Here is a 20,052-nt window from a genome sequence, read left to right as displayed (position 1 = left end):
TGATGCTTACTGACCATGCTATGCACACGGGTCTAACTGCTTCCCTTGAAAGCATCACTCTCGTGACAATTCAATGAAGCAGGCACTCAGTCCTCATGTGACACAGGATTCCTCACCTCTAGGTGCACAGAGACATCAAGCAACTTGCCCTTGGGTCACATGTGGCTCTCTGCTAACCTTGTACATGTGCTTGCCCACACACTCAGAATTCAGACTTGGCCTATTGTTTATATCACGCCAGGGTTAAGAATGGAGTCGGGAGCCAGGGATTTAGCTCAGTGGTTCCAGTGCCTGCCTCGAAAGCGCAAGGTCCCGAGTTTGATCCTCGGTACCAAAAAAAAAAAAAGAATGGAGTGGGGAAGGGAACAACAATATTGCTGGAGCTGCAGGGTCTGGCACAGAACTCTTCTCTAAGGTCTTTCAGAGTCCTGCAGCTGGTACAATGTGGTCCAGAGCCTCAGGGGTTGGAGCTCCGAAGCTGAAGTGGATTCTGTGCTATGTGACTCTTGGGGAAATCTGGCCCAAGGTCACTTCATTGCTTTGAAAGTTCACTCAGACAACAAGAAAAACCTATGCAGACACAAAGAAGAGCCACGAAGAAACCACAGTGACCTAGAGGAGGCGAGTGCTTATCATGATGGACACATAGCAGGAATACACAGCATCCCATGTGTGTGAAGTGATCTGCTTCAAGGATCTGCCAGGACTGGCAGTGCTGCTTCCAGAATAAAGCCCAGCTCTCATTAGCTCGGCCTGTAAGGAGATACTCCATCCAACATCGGCTGTGCTAGGTCCTTCAGCTACTGCCCACCTGGGGCATAGCTGTAGTGCCAGGCAAATGGAACTCCTGGCTTTGAATGTCCCTTATGTTGGCCTCTGTGTCAAGGCCTGAGGTCTTCCCACCACCAGGACACCCTTTCTCCATTTCTGGGAGTCCAAATTCTACAAATGCTTCAAAGTCTAGCACAAATGTCACGACAGTGCTTTCAATCCTCTCTCCCATAACTAAATCATATGTGTACCTAAACTTACCATGTGTGCCAGCACTTTAATATCTGTTGATTCAACCTTCAAAACAACACTGCAGATTCAGTACTGTTTTTGTTTTGTTTTTTTGAGACAGGGTCTCACTATGTAGTTCAGGCTGGCCTCAAACTTACTATGTAGCTGGCTGCCTGCAACTCATGGCGATCCTCCTGCCTCAGGCTCCCTAGTGCTGGGATCACAGGTGTGTGCCACCAAGCCGCCCAGCTTCAGTACTTTTGTTGTTGTTTTGGGACTTTCTATGTAGCCCACACTGGCCTCAAACTTGTGCCAATCTTCTTGCCTCAGCCTCTTGAGTGCTGGGATTACAGGTGTGTGCCACAATGCCTGACCTCCAATACTACTCTTATCTCTATTTTATGACTGGGAAAGCTGAGGCTCAATAACTTGTCCATGACCACAATGCTATCTAGTAGCTGAGCTGGGATTCGAACCCAGGCAATCTGACTCCATACTCTTAACCTCTTTGGCTGTATCTGTGCCTCTCAGCAGGTGTGGGTTACAGTGATATTTGCTTTTTCTGACCACCTCTGTAGGAAAATTGGCTCCTCAAAGAAAGGTCTGGTGCCTCTCTGTGCCCACGCAGATGTATTGTAACTATCTGCTACCTGGAGAGAGCCAAGCCAGAACTGGTTGGGAATTTGTCGCTTGTATTAGGAGCCTTATAGAGAAGGCAGAGATCATCATACAAGGTGGATGGGTTGAGGAGGGCAGGGGTGAAGAATTTACCTTTGACTGTCTCTACTGTCAAGATACTTAAACTGGGGGCAGGGAGGCTGACTTTTGATAAATGACACAGAGAAAATCACTGCTGAAGAGTAGTCAAGTGTAAATGCAGAGAGTTCAAACAGGCAGACAAAGGAGATGCCAGCACAGGTGTGGGACTCTGCAAGCTCTGAGAACTGGGCCATACCTTAAGGCTTTGCATCATCAACAGGGAACCTGTTAAAAATGCAGAATCTCAGGCCCTGCCCAGACCCCTGGAAGCAGAATCCATATTTTAGCAAGACCCTTAGGACAGCTGAATGCACACAGAAGCTGAGAAACAGGGCCAGACATTTGGGACCATCTCCACAGACTGTAACTTAATGGGCTGGGTGTGGGGCCAGGGCATCCATATTTTCAGAAACTTTCTCAGGTAATTTTACCTTTCAGTCTGGGTCCTCTCCAGAGACCGGTGGAATAGGAAAATGGAGGAAGACAAGGGATGGGGAATCCCAGCTTTGCCACTAATGAGCTATGCGACCTTGGGCAAATCTCAATGTCAAATGAAGAAAACAGACTAGATCAATTGTTCATAAAACTCGGATTTGGAAAATACACACATTCCTGGATCAAATGAATTACAACACTCAGGTCTGGGCCAGGGGAATTGGTATTTTAAACAAGTCTGCTAGGGAAGCTGCATGCAGCTGCTGACACTGGTGTGTGTGTGTGTGTGGGGGGATCAGTGGATCAGATAATTTCCAGGTCTCTTGCTGTATACTCTATGAGTATGGAGGAGGGTTTTGGTGTATGAAACAGAAATGTCACGGAGTATTGCTTTACCTTACTGTGTGATCTACTCTATTTTCTTCCCCTTCTCTTACTTTTAAATGCACGGCTTTTTAATTTCCGTGTCCACTAGTGGGATGAGATAATTTGAAACACCCAGTGTATACAATCCCTGAGTCAAGAATGATGCTTTTGAGCAGGGTGTGGTCGTGCACGCCTGTAATCCCAGCATTCGAGAGGCTCACTGTGAGTTCAAGGCCAGCCTGGACTACATGGTGAGACCCTGTCTCAAAAAACAAAAACAAAAACAAAACAAAAAAGAATGTTTGTTGGGGTCAGAAAGTCAGAATCAGATATGAAGGTTGAGAGGATTGTGTCAGGGGCTGAGCATCCCCATTCCCCAAGATGTTGAATCCTAACTGCTAATAAGTGTGGACTTACTTGAAAATAAGGTCTTTGAAAAGAAGAAAAAAATGGAAATGAAACCTATGTAAACAGGGAAGGGTGGAGGGGGTGAAAGGTGCACAGGTAATGGGGAAAAAATAAGAACCAAGATACATCATGTACAGGTACAAGCACCCAATGAGAAATGTAAATGAATTGTATACCTAGAATGTACCAATAAAATATGCCAATAAAATTAATTTAAAAATTAAAAAAAAAAAAGAAAATAAGGTCTTTGCAAATAATCAGGTGAAGACAAGGTTATTAGGTCGGGCCCTAATCTCATATGACGGGGTTCTAATAAAAGGGAAATCTGAACAGAGGCCAACATACACAGGGAGACCAGAAAGCCATGCAGAAGACAAAGGCAGAATGGCAGAATGGGGGTAGTGCACAGACAAGCAAGGGTCACGGGGACAGCCACTGAGCACCAGAACCCAGACAGAGGCCTTCAGCCTTCTCTCTCACAGCCTCAGAAGGAAGCATCCTGGCTGACACGCTGACCCTGGACTTCCAGCCTCCACAAGCGAGACAAGTCTCTGTGGTTTAAGATACCCAGATTGCAGTACTTGGCTATGGCAGCCCCAGCAAAGTAGCAGAGTGCATGTCAGATCCTTGCCCAAATGATATGTTGTCGTGAACCACAGCAGAGACCCAACTGTCTCCTTGGAAGAGACAGAACTTCAGGACAGTGAGCCAGTGTGTCCCATGTGTGACTCCTAACCCTGTCAAGATCCCCAACTTTGCCTGTTGCAGGGACCCAGCCCCAAAACACAGCTCACTTCAGTGTTACCAGCTTCTCTACTGATGCTCTTAAACACATCTTCATCAGAGCAAAAGCCAATGGCGGAAATTTTTGCACTGACCAGTTTATGGGTATAGTAGGCAATAACTCACCTAGTGATTAATATTTGCCAGCCATTTTCCCATGAGAATCCATTTAAATTTCACATTAATTCTCATAGGCACTATGCTTGTGCCCTGTTGTATAGAGCAGAAAACCAAGACAGAGATGTAAACCAACATTCCCAAGGCTGCACCACTGATGTTGGAGGTAGGGTGTGGATGCAGGCAACTGGGTCCCCAGGGTCCATTACACATGACAGGGCACGGCTACCACCTGTGGAGGGCTCCCTGGGGTGGACACTGCACCACTCACACTGTTAACCCACTTCATGAGCAGTCATTTTTCCAAGCTCAGAACATTTATTATTTTTCCATATTTACACTTCCAGGGAAGCTATTTTAAGTTTGGATGAACAGCCCTTCACTTCCCATACACACACTCACAGTCAACAGGTCACAGGCTGATCCTGCAGCCACCCTAGCAGTTGTCTCTCATTGCCGGTTACCTGCTCCTCCCTCTCAACACACCTATGCCCACCCAACTTCTCGTCTGTACCTTCCCAGGCAAAATGGCGAAGTGAATGCTTCCTTGCGGGCAGCCAAATCTCCCCTGGCCAAGCTCATTGCTTTCCACACTAGAAATGGAAGAGTCTTATTCTCCTGGTCAGAGGCGACTGGGCCTGGGGACCCAGCCTCCCACTTCTGTATGTGACTTATAGGTTGGTGTAAAATAAAAACTCTTGATTTTCCCAAGGGAGTCAAGAGAGGGGAGAAGAAGAGCAAGAGAGCCATGTGGAGGGCCGAGAAGTTAGCTCAGTGGTTCCACCGCCTACCTCGAAAGTGCAAGGTCCTGAGTTTGATCCCAGGTAACAAAAAAGGGGGGGGGGAGGTGCCATGTGGAAGAGGAGCAAGAGAATAGGTAGAAAAGAAAGAAAGGAGGACAGGAAAACTCAGGAATTGCTGCATGCCTGTGCCAGAACTGGCCAGGCACAGGGCACCCTTGCTCCAGCAGGTGAGAGAGGATAGGACAGAGCTGGATTTGATCCCATGCGTGGGTGCATGGGTCACGGGGAGGCTGCCATCTTGCTTGATATGAAACCGCAGCTCGAGTTCTGGGCAGAGTGAGAAGGCGGCTCAGGTCACTCTGATCATCCCTGCTGGAACATCAAGGATTTGAGGGTCCCAAGGCTCCTTGTGCCCCTCAGGGCGACACGGAGAAGGCAGTTATGATCACGCAGAGGGCTTTTCACTTTAGAAGATGATGGCCCTACCGAATGTCACACAGCTGTGGCGCGGTGGCCAGCAGTGCTGCGCTCGGACACTTGGACCTCCTGACCCTCAACGCTAGCAGTACTTCTCTGCAGAAGCTGCCCTGAGATGCCCCAGTGGTTCCCAGCTCCCTCCAAATCTGCTTGGTAACTGAGGAGGAAATAGCTCTTTCCACCTCAGTAACAACAAAATTGGGTCTTTGCATCTGTGAAAATTATGCTCTCGATGACAGCAATCCTGAACATTAATCAAGTATCAATCACTGACATGAGTGGAAAATAGAGCCTGCGTCTTTACTCAAGTCTTGTTTTGAGCAAAGCAAAGCAAGGGCTGATTGCGGAGGAAACCCTCTAATGGGCTGGAAGCAGCGCAGCAGGGTGGAGAGCAAGGGAAGATGGGCCTGCTTCAGTCCCGGCTCTGCCCCATGACTGTGCTTCCTGGGCCTCAGTGCTCCCATTTGTAAATCAAGAGACCGCGGTCATCTCTCAGGTCTCGGAAGCACTAAGTGCACGGCTGCAGCAATGATCTACTAGACAGGCTCACAATAATTGGGGAGAATGACTCTGGGAAGGGGCTCCCTTCTCTGGCTGAACCACTACCTGAGTGTATTTAAAGGTGCCGTGTCCAGACCAGGGCACTTTCTGCTTCTGTTCCCAGGTTTCTCATCTCCCTGGCCCCCACCAAAGCACTCGTTCTCCTTCCTCCTGTAGCACTGCCTCCATTTCCCTTTGCTTTCAGCCCATCTCTCTGCTTCTGATCTCACCTCCTTTACAAAAAGCCTTTCACCCGCAATGGGAAACCTGCAGGCAACCAGAGGCAACACTAGGCAGACCAAAGCCAGGGCGGTTTTACAAAATGCCTGGCTTGTAATCTGCCAAAGTGCTAAGCCGTGAGTGCCAGAGGAGACTAAAGAGACAGGACAACTAAACCCAACATGTAATCCTGGATTTAAAGCACTTTTCTTTTGTTTGCTAGAAAGGATAACCAGCAAAATTTGAATAAAATCCTATCAATATTAGTTTCCTGATTTTGATTGCTGTACCATGGTTATACAGAGAATATTTTTAAGAAGAATACATTGGCATATTAAGGGGTAAAGGGAAATAGTATCTGAAACATCTCAAGTTTATCACCATGTCTCAAATAGTTAAGAAAACATGTACAAAATGTGTCTACTGTGTTGTTACTTTCCTCTCATTGCTGAGACAAAATACCTGGCACCAAAAGTTAGAAGGGAAGGACTTACAGTTTGTAGAGGTTTCAGTCCATAATTGGCTGACTCCTAGGCAGGGATGACAAACAGGCACGGCAGAGCAGAAACAACATGGTGCGCACAAGGTAGCAAAGGTAACAAGAGAGCTTCAATTCAAGGCAGCAGAAAACAGCAAAAGCAACAAGAGAGCCTTAACAGTGCTTCCCTGTCCCTTTTATCTTATCCAGATGACTTAGGGCAGGTAGCTCTCACACCCTTAATCCTAATGTCCTTGAGCATAGCATTGCATCATGAATCAATTCCAGTTTCACACACACTAGATCAAGCCTATGACCACATGAGGCTTTGTGGGGACATCCAGCCCCAAACCATAACATCTATGTACACTTATACATGTATATGTGTATTACACAGGGGATGTGGGGTCTGGATTATTCCTGCAACTTTTCTGTAAACCTGAAATTATCTTCCTACCCCCAGAAAAGCACTCTACTATTGATCATCTGTCTCCTTTACACTGTGTTCAGCCTTGGAGCTCTTCCCTCGGTCCAGGAATGGGAATTCCTTACACTATTGGACTCCCAGGTAAATAACCAGCAGCTGTGGTCCTTCCAGGAGAGCCCTGGCCCAGAGGGTGCCCAAGCTGGCCCTGGGTTCTGGATGCTCTTTCCCCTGCCCTGTGTGCAGGACTGTGCAATGGACAGGCGCAAGGAGGGACAGATGTTACTGGATACCGATTCCTCGGTCCTTGGGAGTCAGTGTCTGTTGATTCCATAGTGGGCCATGATCTGAAGAATGCTGGGAAGCTACTCCCCTCCCATCTGTTCCCAGGGCTCTAGGAAATGTCCTTGGGCAATGAGTCCCAAAGCTGTCTCTCCCACCCTGGCCCTGCCCCAAGTCCACACTCCTCAGCCAGCTGCCGACCTTTGGCCATTGAGTGGGCGCCTGGAACGTAACATGTGCCAAGTCAAAGGCTGCATATGTCCGCTCCCTGCCTTCCCTCAGCTGGGATCCAGTCTACACCCCTTGTGACCACCATTCAGGCCCAGACCCAAGCATCACCCTGGCCTCATACTCTTGCTGCCACCTCGCACCCAGCCACTGCCAGTCCATGGGCCCCGGAATCTGCCACATCACCGATTTTACACGGCTCCATGTCTTCTCATCTGGGTGTCCCCAACACCTCTAACCGGTGTCCATCCTGTCCCCACTTTGCCCTGTCTACATGGTGTTCCCCACCCAGCAATGGGAGAAGCTGGCTCTCACTGGCTCAGAAATATCCCAGGGCTTCCATGTTGGAATAAAAGCTGAGTCTTTGCCAATGCAGGCCCTTCCCTGAGCGCCAACCTGTTTTGTCCCCATTCGCCACCCATGGAGGCGACAGGCACCTCACCCTTGGCCCCTGCAGGAGAGGTCAGCAGGACAGGGCTTCCACTGTCTTCATAGCTGCAGGCCGTGCCCCTGCCACTGCCCTGGGTGAAGGCACGGACTCTTCCTCACCTGGGATCACTGCTAACTGTTTACTGTCTTTGTCCCCCAGGACGGGTAGGGAAGCCCCGTGGCTCCTGTGTCTCAGTTACACTTGTGAGAGCTCAATAAACAGTTGCTAAGTGAACGAATGCATGCATTAATTTTAAATAATCAGAAGGATGTATATAATACACACATCCAGTGACTAAAAAAGAAATACAGTCACCCCTCAGTATGTGGGGGGTACTAGTTTCCAGGTCCCCATAGACACCAAAATCCGAGGAAGCTCCAGTTCTTTATGTAATGTGGTGTAGCACTTTCATACAACCTGTGTGGATTCACTTGCACACTTTAAAGCCTTCTCGAGGTTGCCTTTAACTCTGAATACAATGTGAATGCTATGTAAATAGTTAAAATAATGAAAAGAAAAACATATATGTCCAGGAGACACAATTTTTTAAAAAAAAATTGCAATTGGCAGTCCTTTGAATCCATGGATATGGAGCTGCAGCGCAGGGAGGGCCCACTGTATATACATCTGCAGCCGCTTAGCCTTGGGAGGGCTTCCTCGAGGGTGGTAGGAGGCAGGGATGGGATGGAGGCTTTCTACTGCTCATTCTTTTCCTCTCTGTTGAATTCTGTAGCAGGTGCATGTATTACTTACTCACTGAATTTAAAAATATACATAAACAGCCAGGCATGGTGGCACACGCCTGTAATCCCAGCACTAGGGAGGCTGAGGCAGGAAGATCATTGTGAGTCTGAGGGAAGCCTGGGCTAGTGAGTTCAAGGCCAACCTGAATTACACAGGGAGACCCTGTCTCAACCCCCCCCCCAATCTACATAAACATATTGACATTCAACTCAAAGCCTGGTTGGGTGCGAAGCAAGGCTTTTCCAGGCAAGTCAGGTTGAGGGCCTTGCCACTCCGGGCGGGGCCTGGTTTGTGCTTCGGGAATCCTAATCCCAGTGTTAAAATGATCACAAGAAGCCATGTTCAGAGGTAGTTCACATCTGTGAGGAGGGCAGGGGCAGTGCAGAATCCTGTACTTGGACAGTGGTCCAGCCTGCTCCTGCCTGGGCACTCTGGTCCCCCACCGTGATGGGTGTGGGGTCTCCTGGCAGCGCTAACACCGTACAGTTTTGCTGGACTCGATGTTATCTGCTGGCCCACACAAGTGGACAGGTCCTGCGCGTGCTCCCTGAGCTCCATGCAGACATGGCCTTGCTGTCACAGGGCCCTGGTGCTGTACAGTGACCACAGAGGTTGTTCCCGGCTCCATGAGCTGAGGCTTACTCTCCTGCCTCTACAGGCTCCTCCTCAAGCCTTGGACCTGGGGCTTTCACCCTCTGGGGCTCTGCCAGCAAAGCACTCTGGGAAGCCGCTACATATGAACTGAGCAAAGCAGGTCTGGGAGTTAGGCATGGACAGGGCTGCCCTTGTGTCCCCAGACTTGGGGGACACACCCTGGGGGGGGGTGCCAGCTGGTGTTGGAGCCCATGGCCCAGATCATTAAAGAGAATGCGTTTTCTTGAGAAATTCTGGCAAGACAAAGCCACAGACGTGAAGGGCTTTCTGTGAAGGGCTTTCTGCGTGCTTGGGGAAAGGCCTGGTATTGGGAGAGGTGTGGGCGTGGGGTGGATGCCAGGACACTGACGCCCAGATTAGCTGCATGGAAAACGGCTCGGAGGCACAAGGCCTCACCTCACTTCTGCAGGCTCCACCTTGCTGCCTTCTGACTCGCTTTGTCCTCCTGACCTCAGAGGGAGACTAATGTAAGATGGGTCTGAATTTTGTCTGCATGTGCCGGGGAGTGGGTGGAGATGCTAGGGACGTTTTGGGTGCAGGATGAAGAACCCTCTTCAGATGGTCCTCAGGGCGGAGCTCAGGGTCTAGAAAGACACTCGGAATCGCTAATCACCAGAGAAACACAGAGAACCCAGCAGGCACCATACTCCAGGAAGAAAAGGAGCGGGTGGTGGGGAAGGGTGTGGAGGAAGGGGGCTCTGCACACTGCTGTGGGAATATCATCCTGTCACCATGATGGAAAGCAGTTTAGAGGTACCTGAAAAAATCACGACCACAATGATCAGATGACTCAATCCCATTCCTGAGTGTCTGTCCGAAGGAAATGAAATTAGGATGTCAAAGAGACACGTGCACCCCACATTCACTGCAGGACTGTTCACAACCTAATGTTGTTCTACCAATTGATGAGTGGACACAGAAAATGTGGTCCACAGACACGATGGAGTACTATGCAGCCGTGAAAAGAATGAATCTCATTATTTGCCATATCATGGATGGACCTGGAGATCATTATATTAAGTGAAATAAACCAGGTACAGAAAGACATGTACTGCATGATCTCACTCAGACAGGGAATATAAGAGAGCTGATCTCACAGAAATAGAGAGCAAGAAGGTGGTGACCAGAGGCTGGGGAGAGCAGGGGAAAGGTTGAGTAATGGGTGCTAAGTTACAGTTAGATAGAAGTAAGAAGTTCTAGTGTGCTACTGCACACTAGGGTGATTTTAGACAGTCTATCCGCAGTGACTGTGAACTTTTTAAAGCCAGGTATGGGGGTACATTTGTGTAATCCTAGCATGTGGGGTGGCTGAGGCAGGAGGATCTCAAGGTTGAGCCTAGCCTGGGCAACTTACCAAGACCCTGCCTCAAAACTAATGATGACGATGATGATAATAATAAAAAGGGCTGGGGACATAGTTCAGTGCAAAAGCCCTGGGTTTAATCCCTGGAACCAAGATAAAAAAAGTTAAAAGAAAGGATTTTAAATGTTTTTTCCATATCAAGACGTCCCTAGGATAAATATAATCATTATGTACTATAAACATATATAATAAACTAATAAAAAATTTTTTAAAAGGAGCGTTAAGTGTTTGAGAAGATAGATGTTCAACCTGATCAAACAATGTCTACATATATCAAAACATCACATGGTATCTCATGAATACGTACAATTTTTGTGGATTTATTTATCAGTTAATGAAATTAAGTTTAAAAACAGCTTAGGGTGCAGTCACAGGATAGGAGAATAAGAAAGGGTTAAATTTTCATGCAGAAAATAAACAGGAATGTGTGACTTTCAAAAGAAGTTTGACAATACCTATGATGTGATTTCCTTAACCAGTGTTCTGCTTGAGAGTTCTAAGGCTTTTTTCCCCGGGTACCAGGGATCAAACTCAGGACCTTGTGCTTGCAAGGCAGGCAAGGCGCCACTGAGCTAAATCCCCAGCCCAAGAGTTCTAGTTTTTGACATTGTCATTTGTGGAGTCAGGGTGGGAGACAAAAACTTCACAGTTGTCGCCCTCGGAAAGGAGCCACTAAGAGGCGTGAGAGCCGTGTCCTTGGCTGCTCAGGAAGAGAGGAAGCGGTGTTTGGGTGGCGGACTGGAATCACTTTACAGCGAGCGCCGCTGCCTAGGAAATGGCATGCGCGTCTCCTGCACACCAATTCCCAGCCTTCCAGTGCCCACTGCGGCTGCCCCGCAGAAACAATGAGGTCTTCGGAACAGGCAACTGGGACCTTCCGGCTTTTCTTCCTCTATTTGAATGCACTCCCCACAGGGTGTGCAGACCACAGGTACCTTCAGAAAGAGACTTGTTCCAAAGGAAGCTCAAATCCCCGTGCCCAGCCCCAAGGCCTCCTGTTAGCCAGCTGCCATTTCAAACAACAGGGGTTGTGGGGAGCTTCGCGGCATGGATAACACTTACAGTTACGATTATACTTCTAAAGATGGCACTTTCATCAATCACTCTTTTCAACATCTGTAAGGGTTCCCCAACCGCTCCTCATAACAAAGCCCTGCTTGGCAAGCCTCTTTTCCTCTTCCTGTTGGGCTTCCAAGCTTTTCCTGGCTTGGCTCCCACGTGATCCTCTAGCCCGGCCCGCCTCGACCTCCCGCAGCCCCCCTCTTCCCCCACAACCCCTGTGGCTGGGCCTCGGCTGCTCTTTCTTCGGCCAAGGGACTGCTGTGCCACAGATCCCAAGCATGTCACCCGGTGCCTTTTCACAGGTCAAACACCTCCACACAGCCGGCACCCGGGTCATGACAGGGGACATCACCAGCAACCCAGAAAGCCGGCACTTTAAAAAATTCTCGCCTCGGCATGCAGTCCTGGAGACTGACTGCTGGATCTGTGGGCTGGCCTGGGAATCTGCACCGTTAGGATTCTCCCAGTCCTTTGCACCACAACCTGAAGACTCTTGACCCACCACGGGTTTGCAGAGCCACCAACAAGCCTTAGCTGGAGCCCCATGAGGAAGGAAGGACCGACACTCATGTCCCTCCCTGTGGCCTTTGGCCGGGTATACAGATGTCCTGTGGATGCTAGGCTCTCCTCCACGGAGCGCCCCCCCCCCCCGACAGCCAGGGGCCCAGGAGGAAGGAGGGCCCAGAAGGGGGAGCAGTGCGGGCCAGCAGCAGCTAAGGGACAACACAGGAGTCGCAAAGTGGCTGCTGCTTCTCGCCCCACATCTCTGGCCCAACCCAGTTAGCAACCCACAGGGCAGGGAGGGGTGGAAACGACACCAGGTCTCTCTCCTGTGCAGAGAAGCAATATGGGTCCACTGACAAACTGACCTCAACCCCAAGAGGAGCAGAAACAGTTCTGGTACTTTTCCTGAGGTCCTACGGTTGGTGCCCTCATCATCCTGCCCATCGCATCCGGCGACACAGATCAGGCCTGCAGATCTCTGCACAGCCCTGAGCCTGGCACACAGCTGTCCCTGTTATCCTGGCACTAAGTGGATTAGGATCTCGGGCAGCAGCAGCATCCTCATGCCATCACACTGAAGATCTGGACACTGACTGTCGAGCTTCTAAATAAAGCATCGCTTCCTCCTAGGCACAAAGTAATTAAGTGATTATAACACAGCAAAATGGTCCGCGAACACTTAACCACTGTGATCTGAGCCACAGGCTGGCTGCTGTGTCCCTGGGGACGGTGGGAGAAGCCACCGTGGGGCCCTGTAAGAGGAAGCGGGAAAGCAGCCCATGGCTAGGAGGAGCATAGGAGCCACCATGAACCCATCGCAGGCCCGGTCAGCCCAGCTCCGGCGCAGAGCCACGGAGAACATCAACTAAGAGAAGCGATCTCTAAGGCATGGCTGGCATCCTCCTCGTCCAGGTGCCACTGCTGCGAGTGGAGAGGGAGGGGTTCCTCCTCTTTGGGGTGAACTTAGGGTTTCTGTGGTTGCTGCTCTCCCTCTTCTCTTCCTGGTCACAGCTGAAGAGTGGCAGAGCCCCATCCTATGCTCTGCCCAGCTCCACAGAGACTCCTGAGAGCCTGCAGCAGGGAGTCTATAGAATCTCTGCCGGGTGAAAGGGCAGCCCAGGCAGGGCTGTGGGGCGAGGGACGGTGCTGCTTCTGACTGGTGGCCCAGTTCGCTTACACTGGACTGGAGGCGTCTCAAGAGCAAGCCGAATCTTTATTATTATCATTATCAGTATTATTTTTTTTTTTTTGGTGGGGGAGACAGGGTCTCGCCATGTAGTCCATGCTGGCCTTGAACTTGTGGCAATCCTCCTGCCTCTGCCTCCTGAGTGCAGGGATTACAGGCGAACTCCCCCATGCCTGGCTCGGGGGTGAATCTGACTACCCTTTCTTTGCTTCTCGGTCAGGGCCCAGGACCATGCAGTAGGAAGGGCACTGGATGTAGGATCCACACTGCAGTTCTGGTTGCAGCTCAGCCTCTCTAAAGCCATTTTCCTTGTGTTAGCCTCAGCCGCTCCTGTACTTCATGGGCTCATTGTGTGGTGCAAACTGGGCAATGTCCAGGAAAACTCTCCTAGGACCCAGGAGGAGCGAACGTGTAAGCTGCTACTTCCGGGAACTACGCATCGGCTGATTTTCTTGCTGAGGACAGGGAGGTGCTGGGCAGCAGCAGTCCCCTCACTTCCAACAGGGGTGCAGGTGAGGGGGACAGTGATGTGAGTGATAGCAGGCGCTTCCTCCCTGCCCACCGTGGGAGCTCCCTGACTCTCTCTCCTGCTTCACGCTGTGCCAGCCTTGGTTCTTGTTATTGGGCTCGATTTTTTCCTTCCTCAAGTGTTTATCGAGCACCTACTATGTGCCAAGGGCTGTGCCAGAGAGTCCTACAGCGTCAAGACCAGGAGACTTTGGCAGCCAGAACTCAGGAGAGCTCTGGGTCCAGGCCTCTGCCTTCTCATTTCTTTCTCTCTTGTTTTTTGGTCATATGAAATGATTAATTTTTATTTTCATAGTTCAAGAAAGCTCGATGAGGTTAGCAGTTTGGAAAAATGGCACCCATTTCTGAAGTTATTGAAAATTACGTTTTTGTTTTTCCCCCTATGAAATCACTCTGCAAAAACAGTGATGTTCAATTTAACATCTACCATTCACTTACTACACGGCAAGCACTGCTGTAAGAACTAAGAGTTATGTAGGAGAAAAAGACAGAAGTGAATTTAAGAGATTAGTCATTGATATTAAGATCTGTTCCCTTCTCATTTCTTTTTTCTTTTTTTTTGTATTTTGAGACAAGATCTCACTATGAGGTCCAGGCTGGCCCTGAACTCCTAGAGATCCTCCTGCCTCAGCCTCCCAAGTGCTGAGATTACAGGCATGCAGCACCATGCCGAGCTCCTTCTCATTCCTGACAAAGCTGCCAGGCAGGCCCCATGGTGAATTCCCAGCCCCCTGCCCCAAGCCAAATTCCATTTTGTGAACTCCAAGTGGACTCATTAAAGGAACAACTTTTTATCGTGAAATAAAGCTCAGGCACTGAACACTGCACAGATGCATGCATTGCACTGCGACACACAGTGGGCAACACTCTGGTCCTGGTCCAGGTGGAGGAACCAAACTTCACACTGCTCCTGTGCAGGCCCATCTGCAGCCCCTCAAGGCCTCCCAAAGAGACCACATTGCGGTTTAGTCTTCAGCGGCATGCATTCCCTGGGGCCAATCTCCCTGCAGTGACAGCTTAGTCTTCCCGTTTTTATACATCTTTTAAGCAGCCAGTGCCCCGCCCCCCACTTCTATTTCGTTTCTGTCTAACCTGCAGTTTTCCACTGCCTGGATCTTGCTCCTCGTGCGTGGCAATCCTTCCATGTGTACTCGTTTAAATGCAAACAGTCACCCGTGTGAAATCCCCTGCTCCATGCAATGTTCTCAGGGAGGCACAGCCCACCCCCACCGCTTTCTCACCAGTGTGGGCACAGGCAGCTCTCACCACAGAGGCAACGTGGCCGGGAGGAACGCGAGACTGGGGATTCTCTGTGGATCTAGTGATTTATGAATACTTTTGCAATTCAAAGTGACAGGGAATTCTTCCCTTTAATATCTCCCAGTATAGTTTGCTTTGGTAGGAAGCGTGCTGAGAATGGGGCTTGGCATCATGCTTTGCTCTGGGGCCTGGGACTGTATACCTTGGGTATTATCAAAGATGATTACATAATAGGAGCCTGGGTGTAGTGAAAACCTGAGGAATCTAAACCACTAACCAGACTCACCAAATGTAATAAATACAAATTACAGATGAAAGGAAGATAAAATCTAGCCATTTACTTATGGTTTGGAGCAAGAAAAGTAAGCTTGAACATTTTTTTTCTGTTTAAGCTTGGTAGGCAGTTCCATGAACACAACTATTAGTATTTTCGAAAGGTCTTATTAAACGCTGACTTAATAAAGAGCTCATCCACTTAGCAGTGACCTCCAAACACCTCCAATAAGTCCAGGGCCCTAAATTATATGCTCAGAGCTATGGCACTCACACAATGGACAAAAGAAATAAGTCGAGTTAGAAGGTGGGTGCTTTAGTTCACCACTTTCAATGTGTATGGGGTCTACTTTGATTGCAGAGGGGAAAAAACCTCCAAAACAGATGGCTATGATTAAAACAAACAAACAGCAAACCTCAAAAGTCAAAGTGCTTTTCAAATCCAATAAGGTACTGACATTAAATTCAAAATTTTATTTCAGCATTAGTTGCACAGCCATAGGAAGAGTCTAAAAACATCGAGGGAGAATAAGAGAAATCAGGCAGAGGGCTCACACAGTCACATGTGGTTCTCTATTCCTATTTCTTGGTTCCCCTGGGGGTTGTACTTGTGAAAGAGATCAGGTTTGCGAGGCCCCCTCCCTGTGTAGGCCGGGGGTGGGGGTAGGAAGGGACAGAGAGGGAAAGATAACTGGGAGAAGTTCGTAATGCAAATTTGACAGACAGACGGTTTTGTTCCTGGGCTCAGGAGTTTTCAAAATCTGCTTGCAAGACTGGGTTCCTGCTCTTAACAGCAGAGCTGGTAAGAGATTTCCAACCTGATTTTACAATGCTCCAGGGTACATCCAATTATTACAATGTGTGCATTTAGAATTCTCAAAGCCAAATTAATTCAAATACCTTTTCACCTAAGAGGCACATATAATTCGAAAGCTTTTTTCTCAGCTATCATCGTAGTCTTTCTGAAGGACTCGATATGGCTTCCTGGCACTCTGCTGGGCTCTGTGACTCTGTTAGCAGGACGGCTGAGTCCTCCGGAAGCCAGTCCCCAAGCTCCTCCTCCGGCCCGGCCCGCCCCGCCCTGGATCTCCAGGAATTCCGGAGTTCTCCCCATCCCTTTCCCCTCCCTGCCTGGCATCCCAGCCCCCTCAGGGACTCCTCGCTCCACATTTCCAGCCCCTGCTTCTACGCTGTGAGGGGAGGACACGCCTGAAGGGCCAGGTGGGCCTGGGTCCATCCATTCCGGCTTCCATGATTCTATCAACTGCTTCTCATGTTGGGCGGGGCAGGGTCTTAGCGAATCTTTAACAGTGCAGAGCTGAATCCTCACACCTCTGCAGAAAGAGCATGTTTATACCTCCTCCTCCACACACAAGAAGATGAAAGCTCAGACAGGGAGAAGCTGGCCAGGGTGAGCTGACCGCGGGCCTAGTCTGACCGATTAGCTCTCCTGTCTGAAGTAGGAGGTTTTGTCCCTGTGGTTCTGGACAACGGGACGCTGAAGGACAGAGGCTGCATTTCCGGCTGGGGCTCCCCACTGGCCTCCTAGAAGGTGTACCCTGAAAGTAAAGTGGGGGCGTGGGGTTTCCTGGGTCCTTCTCCCCACTTCCTGGCCTGGATGGTCCATCTGTAAATGAACCAGGGCCTTAATGTTTTTTTGCAGCAAACTGTACATCAGTTCAAAGGAAGCTGCTCCCTGGCTGAGACCACTCATTGGTACACAGGGCTGCCCACGTCCTTGAGCTGGGAGCTGCGGGAGGGGACAAGATATGTGTGATTTGTCTTTAGATCAGCAACAGGCCCGAGCTGTCCTTGCCGAAGGGGACTGAGGGGCGCTCAGAGCCTCTCCAACACACTTGAAAGTCTTCTGAATTCTGCCTCCTTCTCCCTGGTTTGGATATGGCCTCAGTGGGCCCGACAACGGTCCAAGCCCTGGAAGCTCAGTCTCTGTGACCAGAGTACCTCTCAGACGAGGGGCTGAGTGAAAGGTAATGAGGTCCCAGGGTCGGTGCCCTCTGCAGGGATGAATACTGGCTCGAGAGCAAGAGTGTTCTAATGAGAATGAGCTGTTATAAAGCTGGTCACCTCATGTGGTCAGCCCCTTCTGCATGTGGCTGCTTCCTTTCCTCCTTCCGAACAAGTGGTGATGCACCTAGAAAGCCCTAATGGAGGCCAAACAGATGAGGCTGATTGATCTTGGGCTTTTAACCTCCAAAATTGTGAGCCAAAGGAACCTCTTTTATTTATAAGGTTTCCAGCCTCAGGTATTTTGTCATAGCAACAGAAAAAAGGACCAGATACCCATAAATCCACATTCTACATCACTTACTATGTGGAAATGAAATATTTGATGGCTTTTTTTGGGTCTTGTCTGTTACCATTTTTCCTATTGAGTACCAAATTTTATTAGCAAAATTTGGTATATGAGGGTGAAGATGAATGTTCAAATAGACAAGAGGATCTATCTATCTATCTATCTATCTATCTATCTATCTATCTATCTATCTGCAGTACTGGATACTGGATCCAGACCATCTGCCAGCCCTTTTGTTACTTTTTGTTTTTAGACAGGGTCTCCCTAAGCCGCTAAGTTGCCAGGCTAGGTTTCAACTTGCAATCCTCCTACATCAGCCTCCCAGAGTGCTGGGATTACAATGTGTGCTACCAGGTCCGGCAGAGGTTTCATTTATTCATCATACTTGAAGTTATCAGGCTTGAGTGGTAGGTGTGGGGCTAGGGACCAGCCACTTTGGTCCAAGGCCCATTGGAAAACAGAATGGTCAGAATGGTCAGGTCAGGTCCCATCAGGGCGGCCAATCAAAGGGTGGAGCAGCTCAGCCGGGGTGTGTGTGTGTGTATGTGTGTGTGTGTGACTCTAGGTGGATGGTGGTGCATGGTGCGGTAGGAAGTGGGCTGTGATCAAAGAGAGGAAGAGCTCAGAAATGTGACCAGCAGAGCTATGCTGGGTTCTGCCCCACACACCCCTGTCCACACAGCGCCCTGTTCCTCCTGGAACATGGGGAGTTACAGATGAGACCACCCCTGAACCCCAAACCGGTTCTCTACAGCAACTGATCAGAGAGCGCAGGGCTCTCGGCCTTATTAAAATAAGTGTTTAGTGTATTTCTTAGCCTCAGATGTTTACTTCTTCACTCGTCAGAGCCTGCTGGCAGCAGCTGGAGTCATCACACCAATCTGCTGTATGTGTGAATCAATTTGATTTCCCCCACAAAGATAAAAATCAGTACAGTGATTAAGTTACAATTACGGCACGTCATTGAAAGCACAGACGACATGAACAGGCTGAGGAGGAAGTGGCTGCAGGTCACAGTGACTTCCTTCTACCCAAGTGAGATGACTGTCCTCCTTGTCCGCCTGGCTTGCTCTACTGCAGGTGACACAGCGGGAGATCAAGCCTCCACCTTCTTCCTGAAGTTCTCTTCTCTTTTGGCTCCCATCACGCTATCTGTATGCCAGGTTTCCTCTTCTCACGCACCCTGGCTCCCTAACTGTTAATCTGCTTGGCCATCTACCCATCCACCCACACATCCATGGATCCATGCATCCATTTGTCCCTGCATCCATCTATCCGTCCATGTACCCATGCAACAGACACACTAGGCACTGGGAAAAGTGGCAATATATTTCTATATCTGGCTTTATGGCTTAAAAATGCTTTTATATTATTATTTCATTAAATTCTTGCTGTAACCATGAGGTGGCCATCAGTGCCCCACTTTATAGATGAGGAGACAGACTCTAAGATCTGTGATTTATTTAAAACAGCACAGCCAGCAGGTGGCAGGGTCTGGACATGAATTCAGGTTTTCATTGTATGAAGAATTCATAATAGTGCTTATATATTGGTCACGTGTAATTCTTCTACCAGTCTTGTCGCTCCTAATTTAATGTCATGATCTGCTCAACACATATTTATTGAGACTGTGCTAGGCTCTGAGGAACTCAGGGAATGAGTCCCTGCCCTCGTAAAGCTTGTGGGGTAGTCAGGGAGACAGGCGTTAAACATATGTTCCCACAATAAATATTTATTGTCAACATGTAAGGGACAGCTAATTTAGTAATGAAGATTAGGGAAGTTCTCCAGGAGGCAATAATCATTAAGATGCATTCTAAAGGATGAGTCAGAGTTAGCTTTGAAAAAAGAATGAAAGTCATATAGACAGAAGGGAAAGCATGTCCAAAGGCCCTGTGGCAGGAATACTAACACGCTGAAACTTTGAAGGCCAGTTTGATTGGCACAGAGAGAGTGAAAGGGAGCATGGCACAGGATATGGTTCAGACTACCTGTGACTTTGTGGTCATGACAAAGCTTAAGAGCAATGGGAAGCCACAAGCCAAGAGAATGACACGACTAAACTCTGACCTGGATTCTGCCTTGGGTGTGCAGAATGCACTGGAGAGGAGCAGGAGCAGGAGCAGGGAAAACAGCTGGAAGGCTCTGGCAGTTGTTCAGGGATGGTGGCTGGGACCGGGGTGGTGGTGCTAGAGGGAATGGAGAGACGAACCCCACGGACGTTCCCTGCCTGGCTGTGTCCTCACTAGATCTGTCACCAGAGTGTGCTCACGAAATCCACAGGCCAGGGGAGCTGGTCCGTGCTTCGGGGCTCTGCAGGGCATCCTCTTCGGGAAGCCTCCTCCTCCCCGAGGCCCTGCAGCAGCCGGCACATCTGTGCCGCCCGCTCACACCTGATGCTGCTCTAGGGCTTGGCTGCGGTCTGCTGTGCTCCGCGAGATGCCTGCCTCCCTCGTGCTGTCTTGCTTTCTCC

At 49.4% G+C, this 20,052-nt stretch overlaps 1 protein-coding gene across 12 annotated transcripts in view; it reads right to left on the bottom strand.

The window, feature by feature from the left end:
* The window catches only part of Atxn7l1 (ataxin 7 like 1), a 225,892-nt gene that overhangs the window by 101,304 nt on the left and 104,536 nt on the right, over positions 1-20,052 (bottom strand). Inside the window, exon 4 of one of the 12 annotated variants that reach the window (XM_013070330.3) lies at positions 1-20,052. This exon is cut by the window's left edge and continues 12,185 nt beyond it. The exons of 10 other annotated variants lie outside the window; for them this stretch is intronic. In XM_013070330.3, the coding sequence (XP_012925784.1) occupies positions 19,967-20,052 (86 nt within the window). In that variant the 3' untranslated portion in view covers positions 1-19,966. One more of the 12 variants, XM_087206727.1, reaches the window with a different exon arrangement.

The sequence above is a fragment of the Heterocephalus glaber genome, unplaced genomic scaffold (assembly GCF_053883595.1).
Source record: "Heterocephalus glaber isolate CG9 unplaced genomic scaffold, H.glaber_assembly_v1.0 deba00000676, whole genome shotgun sequence".
Lineage (NCBI taxonomy): Eukaryota > Metazoa > Chordata > Mammalia > Rodentia > Bathyergidae > Heterocephalus > Heterocephalus glaber.
Note: the sequence above shows the minus strand (reverse complement) of the source record. Positions and strands in the feature narration are given on the sequence as shown.